The sequence below is a fragment of the Mobula hypostoma genome, chromosome 2 (genome assembly GCF_963921235.1).
Source record: "Mobula hypostoma chromosome 2, sMobHyp1.1, whole genome shotgun sequence".
Classification (NCBI taxonomy): domain Eukaryota; kingdom Metazoa; phylum Chordata; class Chondrichthyes; order Myliobatiformes; family Myliobatidae; genus Mobula; species Mobula hypostoma.
The window spans coordinates 67,821,170-67,835,576 of record NC_086098.1 but is presented as its reverse complement, the minus strand read 5'-3'; the positions used below and the strand labels follow the sequence as shown (position 1 = coordinate 67,835,576).

Genomic DNA, 14,407 nt, shown 5'->3' with positions numbered 1-14,407 from the left:
AAATTGAATAGGAATAAGGAACCTTGGTTCTCAAGGGATATTGCAACTCTGATAAAGAAGAAGAGGGAGTTGTATGAAATGTATAGGAAACAGGGGGTAAATCAGGTGCTTGAGGAGTATAAGAAGTACAAGAAAATACTTAAGAAAGAAATCAGGAGGGCAAAAAGAAGACATGAGGTTGCCTTGGCAGTCAAAGTGAAGGATAATCCAAAGAGCTTTTACAAGTATATTAAGAGCAAAAGGATTGTAAGGGATAAAATTGGTCCTTTTGAAGATCAGAGTGGTCGGCTTTTTGCGGAACCAAAGGAAATGGGGGAGATCTTAAATAGGTTTTTTGCATCTGTATTTACTAAGGAAGCTGGCATGAAATCTATGGAATTGAGGGAATCAAGTAGTGAAACCATGGAAACTGTACAGATTGAAAAGGAGGAGGTGCTTGCTGTCTTGAGGAAAATTAAAGTGGATAAATCCCCGGGACCTGACAGAGTGTTCCCTCGGACCTTGAAGGAGACTAGTGTTGAAATTGCGGGGGCCCTGGCAGAAATATTTAACATGTCGCTGTCTACGGGTGAAGTGCAAGTGGATGAAGGGAAGGCAGTGGATATTGTCTACATGGACTTCAGTAAGGCCTTTGACAAGGTCCCGCATGGGAGGTTAGTTAGGAAAATTCAGTCACTAGGTATACATGGAGAGGTGGTAAATTGGATTAGACATTGGCTCGATGGAAGAAGCCAGAGAGTGGTGGTAGAGAATTGCTTCTCTGAGTGGAGGCCTGTGACTAGTGGTGTGCCACAGGGATCAGTGCTGGGTCCATTGTTATTTGTCATCTATATCAATGATCTGGATGATAATGTGGTAAATTGGATCAGCAAGTTTGCTGATGATACAAAGATTGGAGGTGTAGTAGACAGTGAGGAAGGTTTTCAGAGCCTGCTGAAGGACTTGGACCAGCTGGAAAAATGGGCTGAAAAATGGCAGATGGAGTTTAATACTGACAAGTGTGAGGTATTGCACGTTGGACGGACAAACCAACGTAGAACATACAGGGTTAATGGTAAGGCACTGAGGAGTGCAGTGGAACAGAGGGATCTGGGAGTGCAGTGGAACAGAGGGATCTGGGAATACAGATACAAAATTCCCTAAAAGTGTCGTCACAGGTAGATAGGGTCGTAAAGAGAGCTTTTGGTACATTGGCCTTTATTAATCGAAGTATTGAGTATAAGAGCTGGAATGTTATGATGAGGTTGTATAAGGCATTGGTGAGTCCGAATCTGGAGTATTGTGTTCAGTTTTGGTCACCAAATTACAGGAAGGATATAAATAAGGTTGAAAGAGTGCAGAGAAGGTTTACAAGGATGTTGCCGGGACTTGAGAAACTCAGTTACAGAGAAAGGTTGAATAAGTTAGGACTTTATTCCCTGGAGCGTAGAAGAATGAGGGGAGATTTGATAGAGGTATATAAAATTATGATGGGTATAGATAGAGTGAATGCAAGCAGGCTTTTTCCACTGAGGCAAGGGGAGGAAAAAACCAGAGGACATGGGTTAAGGGTGAGGGGGGAAAAGTTTAAAGGGAACATTAGGGGGGGCTTCTTCACACAGAGAGTGGTGGGAGTATGGAATGAGCTGCCAGACGAGGTGGTAAATGCGGGTTCTTTTTTAGCATTTAAGAATAAATTGGACAGATACATGGATGGGAGGTGTATGGAGGGATATGGTCCATGTGCAGGTCAGTGGGACTAGGCAGAAAATAGTTCAGCATAGCCAAGAAGGGCCAAAGGGCCTGTTTCTGTGCTGTAGTTTCTATGGTTTTCTGTGGTTTTTTCTATCATCCAGCCCTGATACTATCTTTGGGCTTACCCTCCAGAAGACTGATCTTGCATGCACGATTGTAGTTTCAGGTGTACTGGACACTGTCAGAGAGTGTGGTGACATACATTCCCTTCTGTTCTAAATGTGTTAGGCTCATTGGGAGGAGATGTACTGTTGTCAGCAATGCTGCCTGACTTAATTTTGTAATCTGTTAGAATAAGTAAACCTTGCCACAGCGGATGGCTGGATCTCGACTTAATTTTGGACTGGTACTATCTCTTAGAATGTTTGATAGCTTTACGGAAGTCATATCCTGACCTTTTATAAAAGTCAGGCTCACCTGATTTGAATACTGCAGACCTAGACTTAAGAGGGTGAACCTCCCAGTTCATCCAGGTTTTTTAGTTTGTAAACACCCAGATGATACAAAAGGAATGCTTGGACTGAAACATTTAATTCATTAAAGATTTTGAAATTATATATTCTGTCCTCTTTATATGATTTGGATTTCACATGTAAATAGTAAACTGTATGACACTTTTGGAAACGTATAAAAATCTTAAACACAATGTTAATACAATCATACCACCAGTCAGGAGGATTTACGAGGGGTGATTGAGAAGTTCGTGGCCTAAGGTAGAAGGAGTCAATTTTGGAAAACTTAACACATTTATTTTTCCTACATTTACATATTTAGTCCAGCGGTCGTGGTGCATATGCATCCCTTCTTTGTAGAAGTCGGCATCTTGGACCTCCAGAGAGTGGTCCACAGCAGGGGTGATTGATAAGTTCGTGGCCTAGGGTAGAAGAAGATGAGTTATTAACTTCAAATTTTCTGCATAATCACTCAAAGAGTTGAACTGCACGTGCATGTGACGAGAGCTGTATAACTCATCTCTTTCTACCTTAGGCCACAAACTTATCAATCACCCCTGCTGTGGACCACTTCTGGAGGTCCAAGACGCCGACTTCTACAAAGGGATCAATATGCACCACGACCGCTGGAATAAGTGTGTAAATGTAGGAGGGGGCTATGTTGAAAAATAAATGTGCCAGGTTTTCTAAAATTGACTCCTTCTACCTTAGGCCACGAAGTTATCAATCACCCTTCGTATTGCACCATAACATGGTTACATTGGTTATTTGCCGTATAAATGCCAACAGTAAAAATTACTGTGGGTTTAGAATAAATAAATGAAGAAACAATAAGATCAAAATTTCTATAGTTTTGTACGGATCATTTGTGTATATTTACTTGTATTCAACTATAACTATTTCAATAGCATTGGAATTATCTAAAATATTTCCACGCAGCTTTACTCATCTGTTTATGTTATGTTACATTGCATAATTGAAAGCACTAGGACCAATTGGAGAGGGAGATTTAAAAAATCTTTTTGGCTTGCTGCAAAAAACTCATTAAACAAACTGAACATGGGTCTGTTTTGATTCTTTCAGGGTGATGCTGTCAAGGAAGTAATGCTGCGGTTTTTGGGAGAAGAGGCTGCAATGAAGAGACAAGCTTTGACTGCAAATGCTGTAGAACAGTCCTTTGTGGGACTCAAGCAATTAATAGTAAGTAAAGGGTTTTCTGTGCATAGTCTTAACAAACAAATATAAGGGCATTCCCATGGATTGCACTTCTGCTGGAAATGCTGTGCAAAAGAGAAGGAATCCCAAAGGGGAAAGATCTGTAAACTAATCTACAGGTTAATCTACCAGCCACTGGCATATTCCCAAGTGAAAATTGTAGTGCAACCTTCTGCTCAGCAGAGCAGTTCCACGTTGCCTCGTCAGATTGGGCAGAGGGAGCTCCAATGGATCTTCCAGCTCTCGTTGGACCCATTTCAAATTAATGGGAGAAATTGGTTGCAGGAGAAATATAAATAAATGTTTTCATTTCAAAGCTCAAAGATCAAATTTATTATCACAAGATCACAAGACAAAGGAGCAGAAGTAGGCCATTCGGCCCTTCAAGTCTGCTCCGCCACTCCACCATGAGCTAAACTATTCTCCCATCTAGTTCCAACTTCTGGCTTTTTCCCCGTATCCCTTGATACCCTGACTAAATAGATACCTATCAATCTCCTCCTTAAACACCCTTAATGATCAGGCCTCCACAGCTGTTTGTGGCAATGAATTCCATAAACCCACGACCCTCTGGCTAAAAAAATTTCTCCTCATCTCTGTTTTAAGACTGTGGCCTCTTGTCCTGGACTCTCCCATCAAGGGAAACAGCCTTTCCACGTCTACCCTGTCCAACCATTTCAACATTCGAAATGTTTCTATGAGATCCCCTCTCATTCTTCTATACTCTAATGAATACAATCCGAGAGCCAACAAATGCTCTTCATATGTTAGCCCCTGCATTCCAGGAATCATCCTCGTAAATCTTCTCTGAATTCTCTCCAACATCAGTACATCTTTTCTAAGATAGGGGGCCCAAAACTGCACACAGAATTCCAAAAGAGGCCTCACCAGTGCCCCATAGAGCCTCATCAACACCTCCTTCCTCTTATACACTATTGCTCTTGAAATGAATGCCAACACAGCATTCGCTTTCCTTACTGCCAATCCAACCACAGGTGTTAAAGGAGGAGGAGGTTAACCTTTAGGGTATCCTGTACGAGGACCCCCAAGTCCCTTGGCACTTCTGATTTTTGAATTTTCTCCCCATCTAAATAATAATCTGCCCAACTATTTCTTCTTCCGAAATGTACAACCGTACATTTCTCAACATTGTATCACATCTGCCATTTCTTTGCCCACTCTCCTAAACTGACCAAGTCTCTCTGCAACCTTTCCGCTTCTTCAACACTTCCTGCTCCTCCATCTATCTTGGTGTCATCCGCAAACTTAGCCACAAAACTATTTAATCCATAATCTAAATCATCAATATATATTGTAAAAAGGAGCGGCCCCAACACCGACCCCTGCGGATCACCACTAGTAACCGGCAACCAACCAGAATAGGATCCCTTTATTCCCACCCTTTGCTTTCTGCCTATCAGCCAATGCTCCACCCATTCCAATATCTTTCCTGTAATTCCATGGGCTCTCATCCTATTAAGCAGCCTCTTATGCGGCACCTTATTGAAGGCCTTTCGAAAATCCAAATACACAACATCCACAGCCTCTCCCTTGTCAATCTTATTTGAGATTACCTCAAAAAATCCCAATAGGTTGGTGAGGCAGGATCTTCCCTTCATGAAACCATGCTGGCTTGGGCCTATCTTGGCATACACCTCGAGGTATTTCATAACCTCGTCCTTGAGGATCGACTCCAATAACTTTCCAACTACGGATGTCAGGCTAATAGGTCTGTAATTTTCTTTTTGCTGCCTCCCTCCTTTCTTAAACAGTGGAACTACATTTGCGACCTTCCAGTCCTCCGGAACCATGCCAGAGTCTATTGATTCCTGGAAGATCATTTCCAATGCCTCCACAATCTCCAAAGCCACCTCCCTCAGAACCCATGGGTGCACCTCATCCGGTCCGGGAGATCTATCTGTTCTTAGTCCATTTAGCTTCCTAAGCACTTTCTCTCCAGTAATCTTGACTGTACCTAATTCTATTCCCTGAGACCTCTGGCTATCAGGTATGTTGCTAATATCTTCCACTGTGAAGACCGATACAAAATACTCATTCAGTTCCTCTGCCATCTCTTTGTTACCCATTATAATTTCTCCAGCATCATTTTCAATTGGTCCTATATCTACCCGTGTCACTCTTTTACTCTTCATATATTTTTTTTAAACTCTTAGTATCCTTTTTTAATGTTAATTGCCAACTTCCTTTCATAATTCACCTTTTCTTTCCTAATGACTTACTTAGTTTCCTTCTGTAAGTTTTTAAAAGTCATCCAGTCCTCAGTTTTGCCACTAATTTTTGCTTCCTTATACGCTGTCTCTTTTGCTTTTATTTTAGCCTTAACCTCTCTCATTAGCCACATTTGTGCCATTTTTCCATTCATGATTTTCTTTTTTCTTGGAATATATTTTTCCTGTACTTTCCTTATTTCTTGTAGGAATTTCATCCAATTCTGCTCTACCGTCCCTCCATCTAGCTTACTTTTCCAATCGACTTGGGCCAGTTCCTCTCTCATACCACTGTAATTTCCTCTGTTCCACTGAGATATCGATACACCTGATATCAGCTTCTCCTTTTCAAATTTGAAACTGAACTCAATCATATTATGATCTCTACTTCCAAGGGGTTCCATTGCCTCCAGCTCCCTAATCGCCTCAGGTTCATTACACAGCACCCAATTCAAAACAGCCGATCCCCTGGTGGGCTTCTGGACAAGCTGCTCCAAAAAGCCATCCCGTAGGCATTCTGCAAACTCCCTCTACTGAGATCCAGTCCAACTAACTATTCCAATCCAATTGCATAATAAAATCCCCCATAATTATCTTGACATTTTCCTTCTGACACGCTTTTTCTATTTCCAGCTGTAACTTGTAGTCCACATCCCGGCTGCTGTTTGGAGGCCTGTACATAACTGCTATTAGTGTCTTTTTACCCTTGCCATATCTTAACTTAACCCATAAGGATTCTACCTTTTCTGTTTCCCTTCTTTCTAGTGATTTGATATCATTGCTTACCATCAAGGCCACACCACCCCCTTTACCTACCTTCCTATCTTTCCTATACACTGTGTATCCTTGGACATTCAGCTCCCAATCACATCCATCATTTTGCCATGACTCGGTGATGGCCACAATGTCATCATATCTTTTAACCTGTAGCTGTACAACAAGGTCATCCACTTTATTTCTAATGCTGCATGCATTTAAGTACAGTACATTTAGATCAGTATCTGTTACCGAATTTTGCTATATTTCTGTCGCACAGCAAATTATCCTGTCTATTCACCTGCCTGTCCTCCTTGCTATCTTTGCTTCACAGTATCTATGACTTATTTTTATTTTCCTCTTCCTCGACCCTAACACCCTGGTTTCCTTTCCCTGCCAATTTAGTTTAAACCCTCCCTAACAGCTATATTAAACAATCCCCCCAGGATATCAGTACCCTTTGAGTTCAGGTGTAACCCATTGTTTTTATATAAGTCATACCTCCGCCAAAATAGATCCCAATGATCTAAGAATTTGAAGCCTTGCCCCCTGCACCAGTTACTTAGCCACACATTCATCTGCTTAATTCTGCTATTCTTACCTTCATTAGCGCATGGCTCAGGCAGTAATCCTGAGATTATTACTCTGGAGGTCCGGCTTTTCAATTTTCTTCCTAGCTCCCGGTAATCTTCTTCCAGGACCTCCTCTCTTTTTCTGTCTATGTCATTGGTAGCAACGTGTACCAAGACTTCTGGCTGCTAGCCCTCTCTCCTCAGAATACTCTGGACCCAATCTGAGACATCCCGTACCCTGGCACCAGGGAGGCAACACACCATCTGGGTATCCTTGTCCGGCTCGTAGAATCTCTTGTCTGTTCCGCTCACTATGGAATCCCCTATAACTACTGCATTTCTCCTTGATCTCTTGATCATGGCATTGGGCAGAGTACCAGAGTCCCGTTCGCTGTGGTCTTCTTCTGTCAGGTCAACCTCTCCAACAGTATCTAAAACCATATATTGATTTCTGAGCCGGACTGTCACAGAGGTGCTGTCCTCTATTTCTCTATAGGTATTATCAATCACTTCCTCACTTTCCCTAATTAGCTGCAGCTCATCAAGTTGCAGCTCCAGATCCCTAACACAGTCCTTAAGGAGCCTCATCTCAATGCTCCTGGTGCAGATGTAATCCTTGGGGAGGCAGGGAGTCTCCCAGGGACTCCACATCTGGCACTCCAAGCACAACACTAATCCTAGATGCATACCTCTAAAGCTACTGTTATTACTAAATAAATAAACCTGTAACTTACTCCTTTACTATGAGACTCAACGGTCGCAGGAAGTCTCTTCTTGTTTCCGCCAAAGCCCTATCACTCTGCACCCTCTCACCCTGCTGCCCGCTGGATATGGCGGTGTTCTATTTAAGCCTTCTGCGCTCTGAGGTCACACGCCTGCACAGTCGTGCCTCTTTTATCCCAAGTAATTTTAAAAAGAAAATCTGAATTTTCTCCCAATAAACGGCGACTTACTCCGCTGCCTGCTTGCTGTGAATCGAAAAAGTATACTGGAAGAGGCCAACGTGAAAACCATCTCTATCATGATAAAGGAACACCAACTGCAATGGAATGTCATGTCATCCAGATGCCTAATTCACATCTTCCAAAACAGATCCTTTACTCCCAGTTGAAGGAAGGTCAGCAAGCTCTTGGTATGCAAAGAAAATGCTTCAAAGATAACATTAAAATCGACCTGAAGAAATTAAACACCACACCTAGAAAATGAAAAGACATTGCAGTCAATAGATAAACCTAGAGGAAATCTGTTCAAGAGCAAATATATGGATCCCAGATCAGCCTCTGCAGCCACCTGAAGACCTACCAATAGACAACCCTTTGGAGAACATCGCTCTGCGCACCACAGTTCTGAGAAGTGACCACGCATATGTAATGCATTGAAGTTAGTAAAAAATAGAAAGTCACGGCATAAAGCGAAATATGAAGGCTGATTTTTGATTCCGAGCAAGAAGGCTGCGGGTGAACAGCTAAGGACTTTTGGAGCGAAGGCAGTTTTACTACTCGGGGTAAAAGAGAGGCAGGACTGTGCAGGCGCGTGACGTCAGCCAGTAGAGCTGGAAAAGTTTAAAAAGAAGACCGCCATATCCAGCGGGCAGCGGAGTGAGAGTCAGCAGAGTGATAGGGCTTTGGCTCAACGGGCTGAGGAGTAATGAGGTGAGGTAGGTCTACCTGTGTTAATTGCAGAAAGGAAGTAGTATGTGTGTGAGGCTGGTCTTCTCTGCTTGGTGTCAGATGTGGGAGGTCCTGGAGTCTCCCAGCCTCCTGGACGGCCATATCGTTACCCGGTGTGTTGAACTGCAGCTCCTAAGGGACCGCATTAGGGAACTGGAAATGCATCGCGACGACCTTCGTCTGGTCAGGGAGAGCGAGGAGGTGATAGAAAGGAGTTATAGGTAGGTGGTCACACCAGGGCCACGGGAGACAGACAAGTGGGTAACAGTCAGGAGAGGGAAGGGGAAGAGTCAGGTACTAGAGAGTACCCCTGTGGCTGTACCCCTTGACAATAAGTACTCCTGTTTGACTACTGTTCGGGGGGACAGCCTACCTGGGGGAAGCAACAGTGGCTGTGCCTCTGGCACAGAGTCTGGTCCTGTGGCTCAGAAGGGTAGGGAAAGGAAGAGGAAGGCAGTAGTGATAGGGGACTCGATAGTTAGGGGGTCAGACAGGCGATTCTGAGGACGCAGGAAAGAAACTCGGGTGGTAGTTTGCCTCCCAGGTGCCAGGGTCCAGGATGTTTCAGATGGCGTCCAAGATATCCTGCAGTGGGCGGGAGAACAGCCAGAGGTCATGGTACATATTGGTACCAATGACATCGGTAGGAAAAAGGAAGAGGTCCTGAGAAAAGACTACTGGGAGTGAGGAAGGAAGTTGAGAAGCAGGACTGCAAAGGTAGTCATCTTGGGATTACTGCCTGTGTCACGCGACAGTGAGAATAGGAATAGAATGAGGTGGAGGATAAATGCGTGGCTGAGGGATTGGAGCAGGGGACAGGGATTCAGATTTCTGGATCATTGGGACCTCTTTTGGGGCAGGTGTGACCTGTACAAAAAGGACAGGTTGCACTTGAATCCCAGGGAGACCGATATCCTGGTGGGGAGGTTTCCTAAGGCTTCTGGGGAGAGTTTAAACTAGAATTGTTGTGGGGTGGGAACTGAACTGAAGAGACTGGGGAATGGCGTTGGCTCATGGATAGAGAAAGCTTGGAGACAGTGTGTGAGGGAGGATAGGCAGGTGATAGAGAAGGGACGCACTCAGATGTACAGTTTGAGATGTGTCGATTTTAACGCATGGAGTATTGTGAACAAAGCGGATAAGCTTCAAGCATGGATCAGTACTTGGAGCTCGGATGTGGTGGCCATTACAGAAATTTCGATGGCTCAGGGACAGGAATGGTTACTTAAAGTGCTGGGTTTTAGATGTTTCAGAAAGGACAGGGAGGGAGGCAGAAGAGGTGGGGGTGTGGCACTGTTGATCAGATAGTGTCACGGCTGCAGAAAAGGTAGACGTTATGGAGGGATTGTCTACGGAGTCTCTGGGGGTGGAGGTTAGGAACAAGAAGGGGTCAATAACTTTACTGGGTGTTTTTTGTAGGCTGCCCAATAGTAACAGGGATATCGAGGAGCAGATAGGGAAACAGATCCTGAAAAGGTGTAATAATAACAGAGTTGTTGTAATGGGAGATTTTAATTTCCCAAATATCGACTGGCATCTCCTGAGAGCAAGGGGTTTAGATGGGGTGGAGTTTGCTTAGGTGTGTTCAGGAAGGTTCCTTGATACAATGTGTAGATAAGCCTACAAGAGGAGAGACTGTACTTGATTTGGTATTGGGAAATGAACCTGGTCAAGTGTCCGATCTCTCAGTGGGAGAGCATTTTGAAGATACTGATCATAATTCTATCGCCTTTACAATAGCATTGGAGAGAGATGGGAACAGATTAGTTAGAAAAGCATTTAATTGGAGTAAGGGGAATTATGAGGCTATCAGGCAGGAAATTGGAAGCTTAGATTGGGAACAGATGTTCTCACGGAAAATTACAGAAGAAATGTGGCAAATATTCAGGGGATATTTGTGTGGAGTTCTGCATAGGTACGTTTCATTGAGACAGGGAAGTTTTGGTAGGGTACAGGAACCGTGGTGCATAAAGGCTATAATAAATCTAGTCAAGAAGAAAAGAAAAGCTTACAAAAGGTTCATGAGTTAGGTAATGTTAGAGATCTAGAAGATTATAAGGCTAACAGGAAGGAGCTTAAAAAGGAAGTTAGGAGAGCCAGAAAGGGCCATGAGAAGGCCTTGGCGAGCAGGATTAAGGAAAACCCCAAGGTATTCTGCAAGTATGTGAAGAGCAAGAGGATAAGATGTGAAAGAATAAGACCTATCAAGTGTGACGATGGGAAAGTGTGTATGGAACTGGAGGAAATAGCAGAGGTACTTAATGAATACTTTACTTCAGTATTCACTGTGGAAATGGATCTTGGTGATTGTAGTGCTGACTTGCAGCAGACTGAAAAGCTTGAGCATGTAGATATTAAGAAAGAGGATGTGCTGGAGCTTTTGGAAAGTATCAAGTTGGATAAGTCACCATGACAGGATGAGATGTACCCCAGGCTACTGTAGGAGGCGAGGGAGGAGATTGCTGAGCCTCTGGCGATGATCTTTGAATCATCAGTGGGGACGGGAGAGGTTCCAGAGGATTGGAGGGTTGCGGATGTTGTTCCTTTATTCAAGAAAGGGAGTAGAGATAACCTAGGAAATTATAGACCAGTGAGTCTGACTTCAGTGGTTAGTAATTTATTAGAACATAGAACATAGAATAGTACAGCACAGTACAGGCCCTTTGGCCCACAATGTTGTGCCGACCCTCAAACCCTGCCTCCCATATAACCCCCCACCTTAAATTCCTCCATATACCTGTCTAGTTGTCTTAAACTTCACGAGTGTATATGCCTCCACCACTGACTCAGGCAGTGCATTCCACGCACCAACCACTCTCTGAGTAAAAAAACCTTCATCTAATATCCCCCTTGAACTTCCTACCCCTTACCTTAAAGCCATATCCTGTTGTATTGAGCAGTGGTGCCCTGGGGAAGAGGCGCTGGCTATCCACTCTATTCCTCTTATTATCTTGTACACCTCTATCATGTCTCCTCTCGTCCTCCTCCTCTCCAAAGAGTAAAGCCCTAGCTCCCTTATCTCTGATCATAATCCATACTCTCCAAACCAGGCAGCATCCTGGTAAATCTCCTCTGTACCCCTTCCAATGCTTCCATATCCTTCCTATAGTGAGGCGACCAGAACTGAACACAGTACTCCAAGTGTGGCCTAACCAGAGTTTTATAGAGCTGCATCATTACCTTGCGACTCTTAAACTCTGTCCCTCGACTTATGAAAGGTAACACCCCATAAGCTTTCTTAACTACCCTATCTACCTGTGAGGCAACTTTCAGGGATCTGTGGACATGTACCCCCAGATCCCTCTCCTCCATACTACCAAGTATCCTACCATTTACTTTGTACTCTGCCTTGGAGTTTGTCCTTCCAAAGTGTACCACTTCGCACTTCTCCGGGTTGAACTCCATCTGCCACTTCTCAGCCCACTTCTGCATCCTATCAATGTCTCTCTGCAATCTTCGACAGTCCTCTACACTATCTTCAACACCACCAACCTTTGTGTCATCTGCAAACTTGCCAACCCATCCTTCTACCCCCACATCCAGGTCGTTAATAAAAATCATGAAAAGTAGAGGTCCCAACACTGATTCTTGTGGGACACCACTAGTCACAACCCTCCAATCTGAATGTACTCCCTCCACCACGACCCTCTGCCTTCTGCAGGCAAGCCAATTCTGAATCCACCTGGGTAAACTTTCCTGGATCCCATGCCTTCAGACTTTCTGAATAAGCCTACCATGTGGAACCTTGTCAATTGCCTTACTAAAATCCACGTAGCGTACACCGACTGCACTACCCTCGTCTATATGTCTGGTCACCTCCTCAAAGAACTCTATCAGGCTTGTTAGACACGATCTGCCCTTCACAAAGCCATGCTGACTGTCCCTGATCAAACCATGATTCTCTAAATGCCCATAGATCCTATCTCTAAGAATCTTATCAAACAGCTTTCCCACCACAGACATAAGGCTCACTGGTCTATAATTACCCAGACTATCCCTACTACCTTTTTTGAACAAGGGGACAACATTTACCTCCCTCCAATCCTCTCAGTACCATTCTCGTGGACAACGAGGACATAAAAATCCTAGCCAGAGGCTTCAGCCATCTCTTCCCTCGCCTCCTGGATCAGCCTGGGGAATATTCCGTCAGGCCTCGGGGACTTATCCATCCTAATGTATTTTAACAACACCCAACACCTCCTCTCCCTTAATATCAACATGCTCCAGAACATCAACCTCACTCATATTGTCCTCACTGTCATCAAGTTCCCTCTCATTGGTGAATACTGAAGAGAAGTATTCATTGAGGAACTTGCTCACTTCCACTGCCTCCAGGCACATCTTCCCATCTTTATCTCTAATTGGTCCTACCTTCACTCCTGTCATCCTTTTGTTCTTCACATAATTGAAGAATGCCTTGGGGTTTTCCTTTACCCTACTTGCCAAGGCCTTCTCATGCCCTTCTTAAGCTCCTTTCTTGCTACCATATATTCCTCAATAGACCCATCTGATCCTTGATTCCTAAACGTCATGTATGCTGCCTTCTTCCACCTGACTAGATTTTCCACCTCACTTGTCACTCATAGTTCCCTCACCCTACCATTCTTTATCTTCCTCACCAGGACAAATTTATCCCTAACATCCTGTAAGAGATCCCCAAACATCGACCACATGTCCATAGTACATTTCCCTGCAAAAACATCATCCCAATTCACACCGGGAAGTTCGAGCCTTCTAGCCTCATAATTTGCCCTTCTCCAATTAAAAATTTTCCTGTCTCTGATTCTGTCCTTTTACATGATAATGCTCAAGGCCAGGGAGCGGTGGTCACTGTCCCCCAGATGCTCACCCACTGAGAGATCTGTGACCTGACCCAGTTCATTACCTAATACTAGATCTGGTATGCATTCCCCCTGGTCGGCCTGGGGAATCCGTCCTGGACACACTTAAGAAACTCTGCCTCGTCTAAACTCTTGGAACTAATCAGCTGCCAATCAATTTTAGGGAAGTTGAAGTCATCCATGATGACAACCCTGTTATTTTTGCACCTTTCCAAAATCTGCTTCCCAATTTGCTCCTCGGTATCTCTGCTGCTACCAGGGGGCCTGTAGGATACTCCCAATAGAGTAACTACTCCCTTCTTGTTCCTGACTTCCACCCATATTGACTCAAAAGAGGATCCTGCTATATTACCCACCCTTTCTGCAGCTTTAATAGTATCCCTGACCAGTAATGCCACCCTTCCTCCCCTTTTCCCACCTCTCTATACCTTTTAAAGCACTGAAATCTAGGAATATTGAGAATCCATTCCTGCTCTGGTGCCAGCCAAGTCTCTGTAATGGCCACTACATCATAATTCCATGTATGTATCCAAGCTCTCAGTTCATCACCTTTGTTCCTGATGCTTCTTGCATTGAAGTACACGCACTTTAGCCCTTCTACCTTACTACTTTTACACCCTTTATTCTGCTTCTCTTTCCTCAAAACCTCTCTATATGTTAGATCTGGCTTTACTCCATGCACTTCTTTCACTGCTCTATCCCTCTGGGTCCCATCCCCCTTGCAAATTAGTTTAAATCCTCCTGAACCATTCCAGCAAACCTACCTGCAAGGATATTGCTCCCCCTCGTGTTCAGGTGCAACTCATCCAATCTGTACAGGTCCCATCTTCCCCAGAAGAGATCCCAATGATCCAAAAATCTAAAACCCTGCTCCCTGCACCAACTCCTCAGCCACACATTCAACTGCCATCTCTTCCAATTCTTACCATCACTGTCACG

General features: G+C 44.1%; 1 protein-coding gene across 5 annotated transcripts in view; it reads left to right on the top strand.

The window, feature by feature from the left end:
- trappc12 (trafficking protein particle complex subunit 12) overlaps positions 1–14,407 on the top strand; it is a 173,879-nt gene that overhangs the window by 31,858 nt on the left and 127,614 nt on the right. For all 5 annotated transcript variants that reach the window (XM_063038380.1, XM_063038373.1, XM_063038389.1 and 2 more), the window contains one exon: positions 3,270–3,386. In XM_063038380.1, the coding sequence (XP_062894450.1) occupies positions 3,270–3,386 (117 nt within the window). The remainder of the gene's footprint in view (positions 1–3,269; positions 3,387–14,407) is intronic.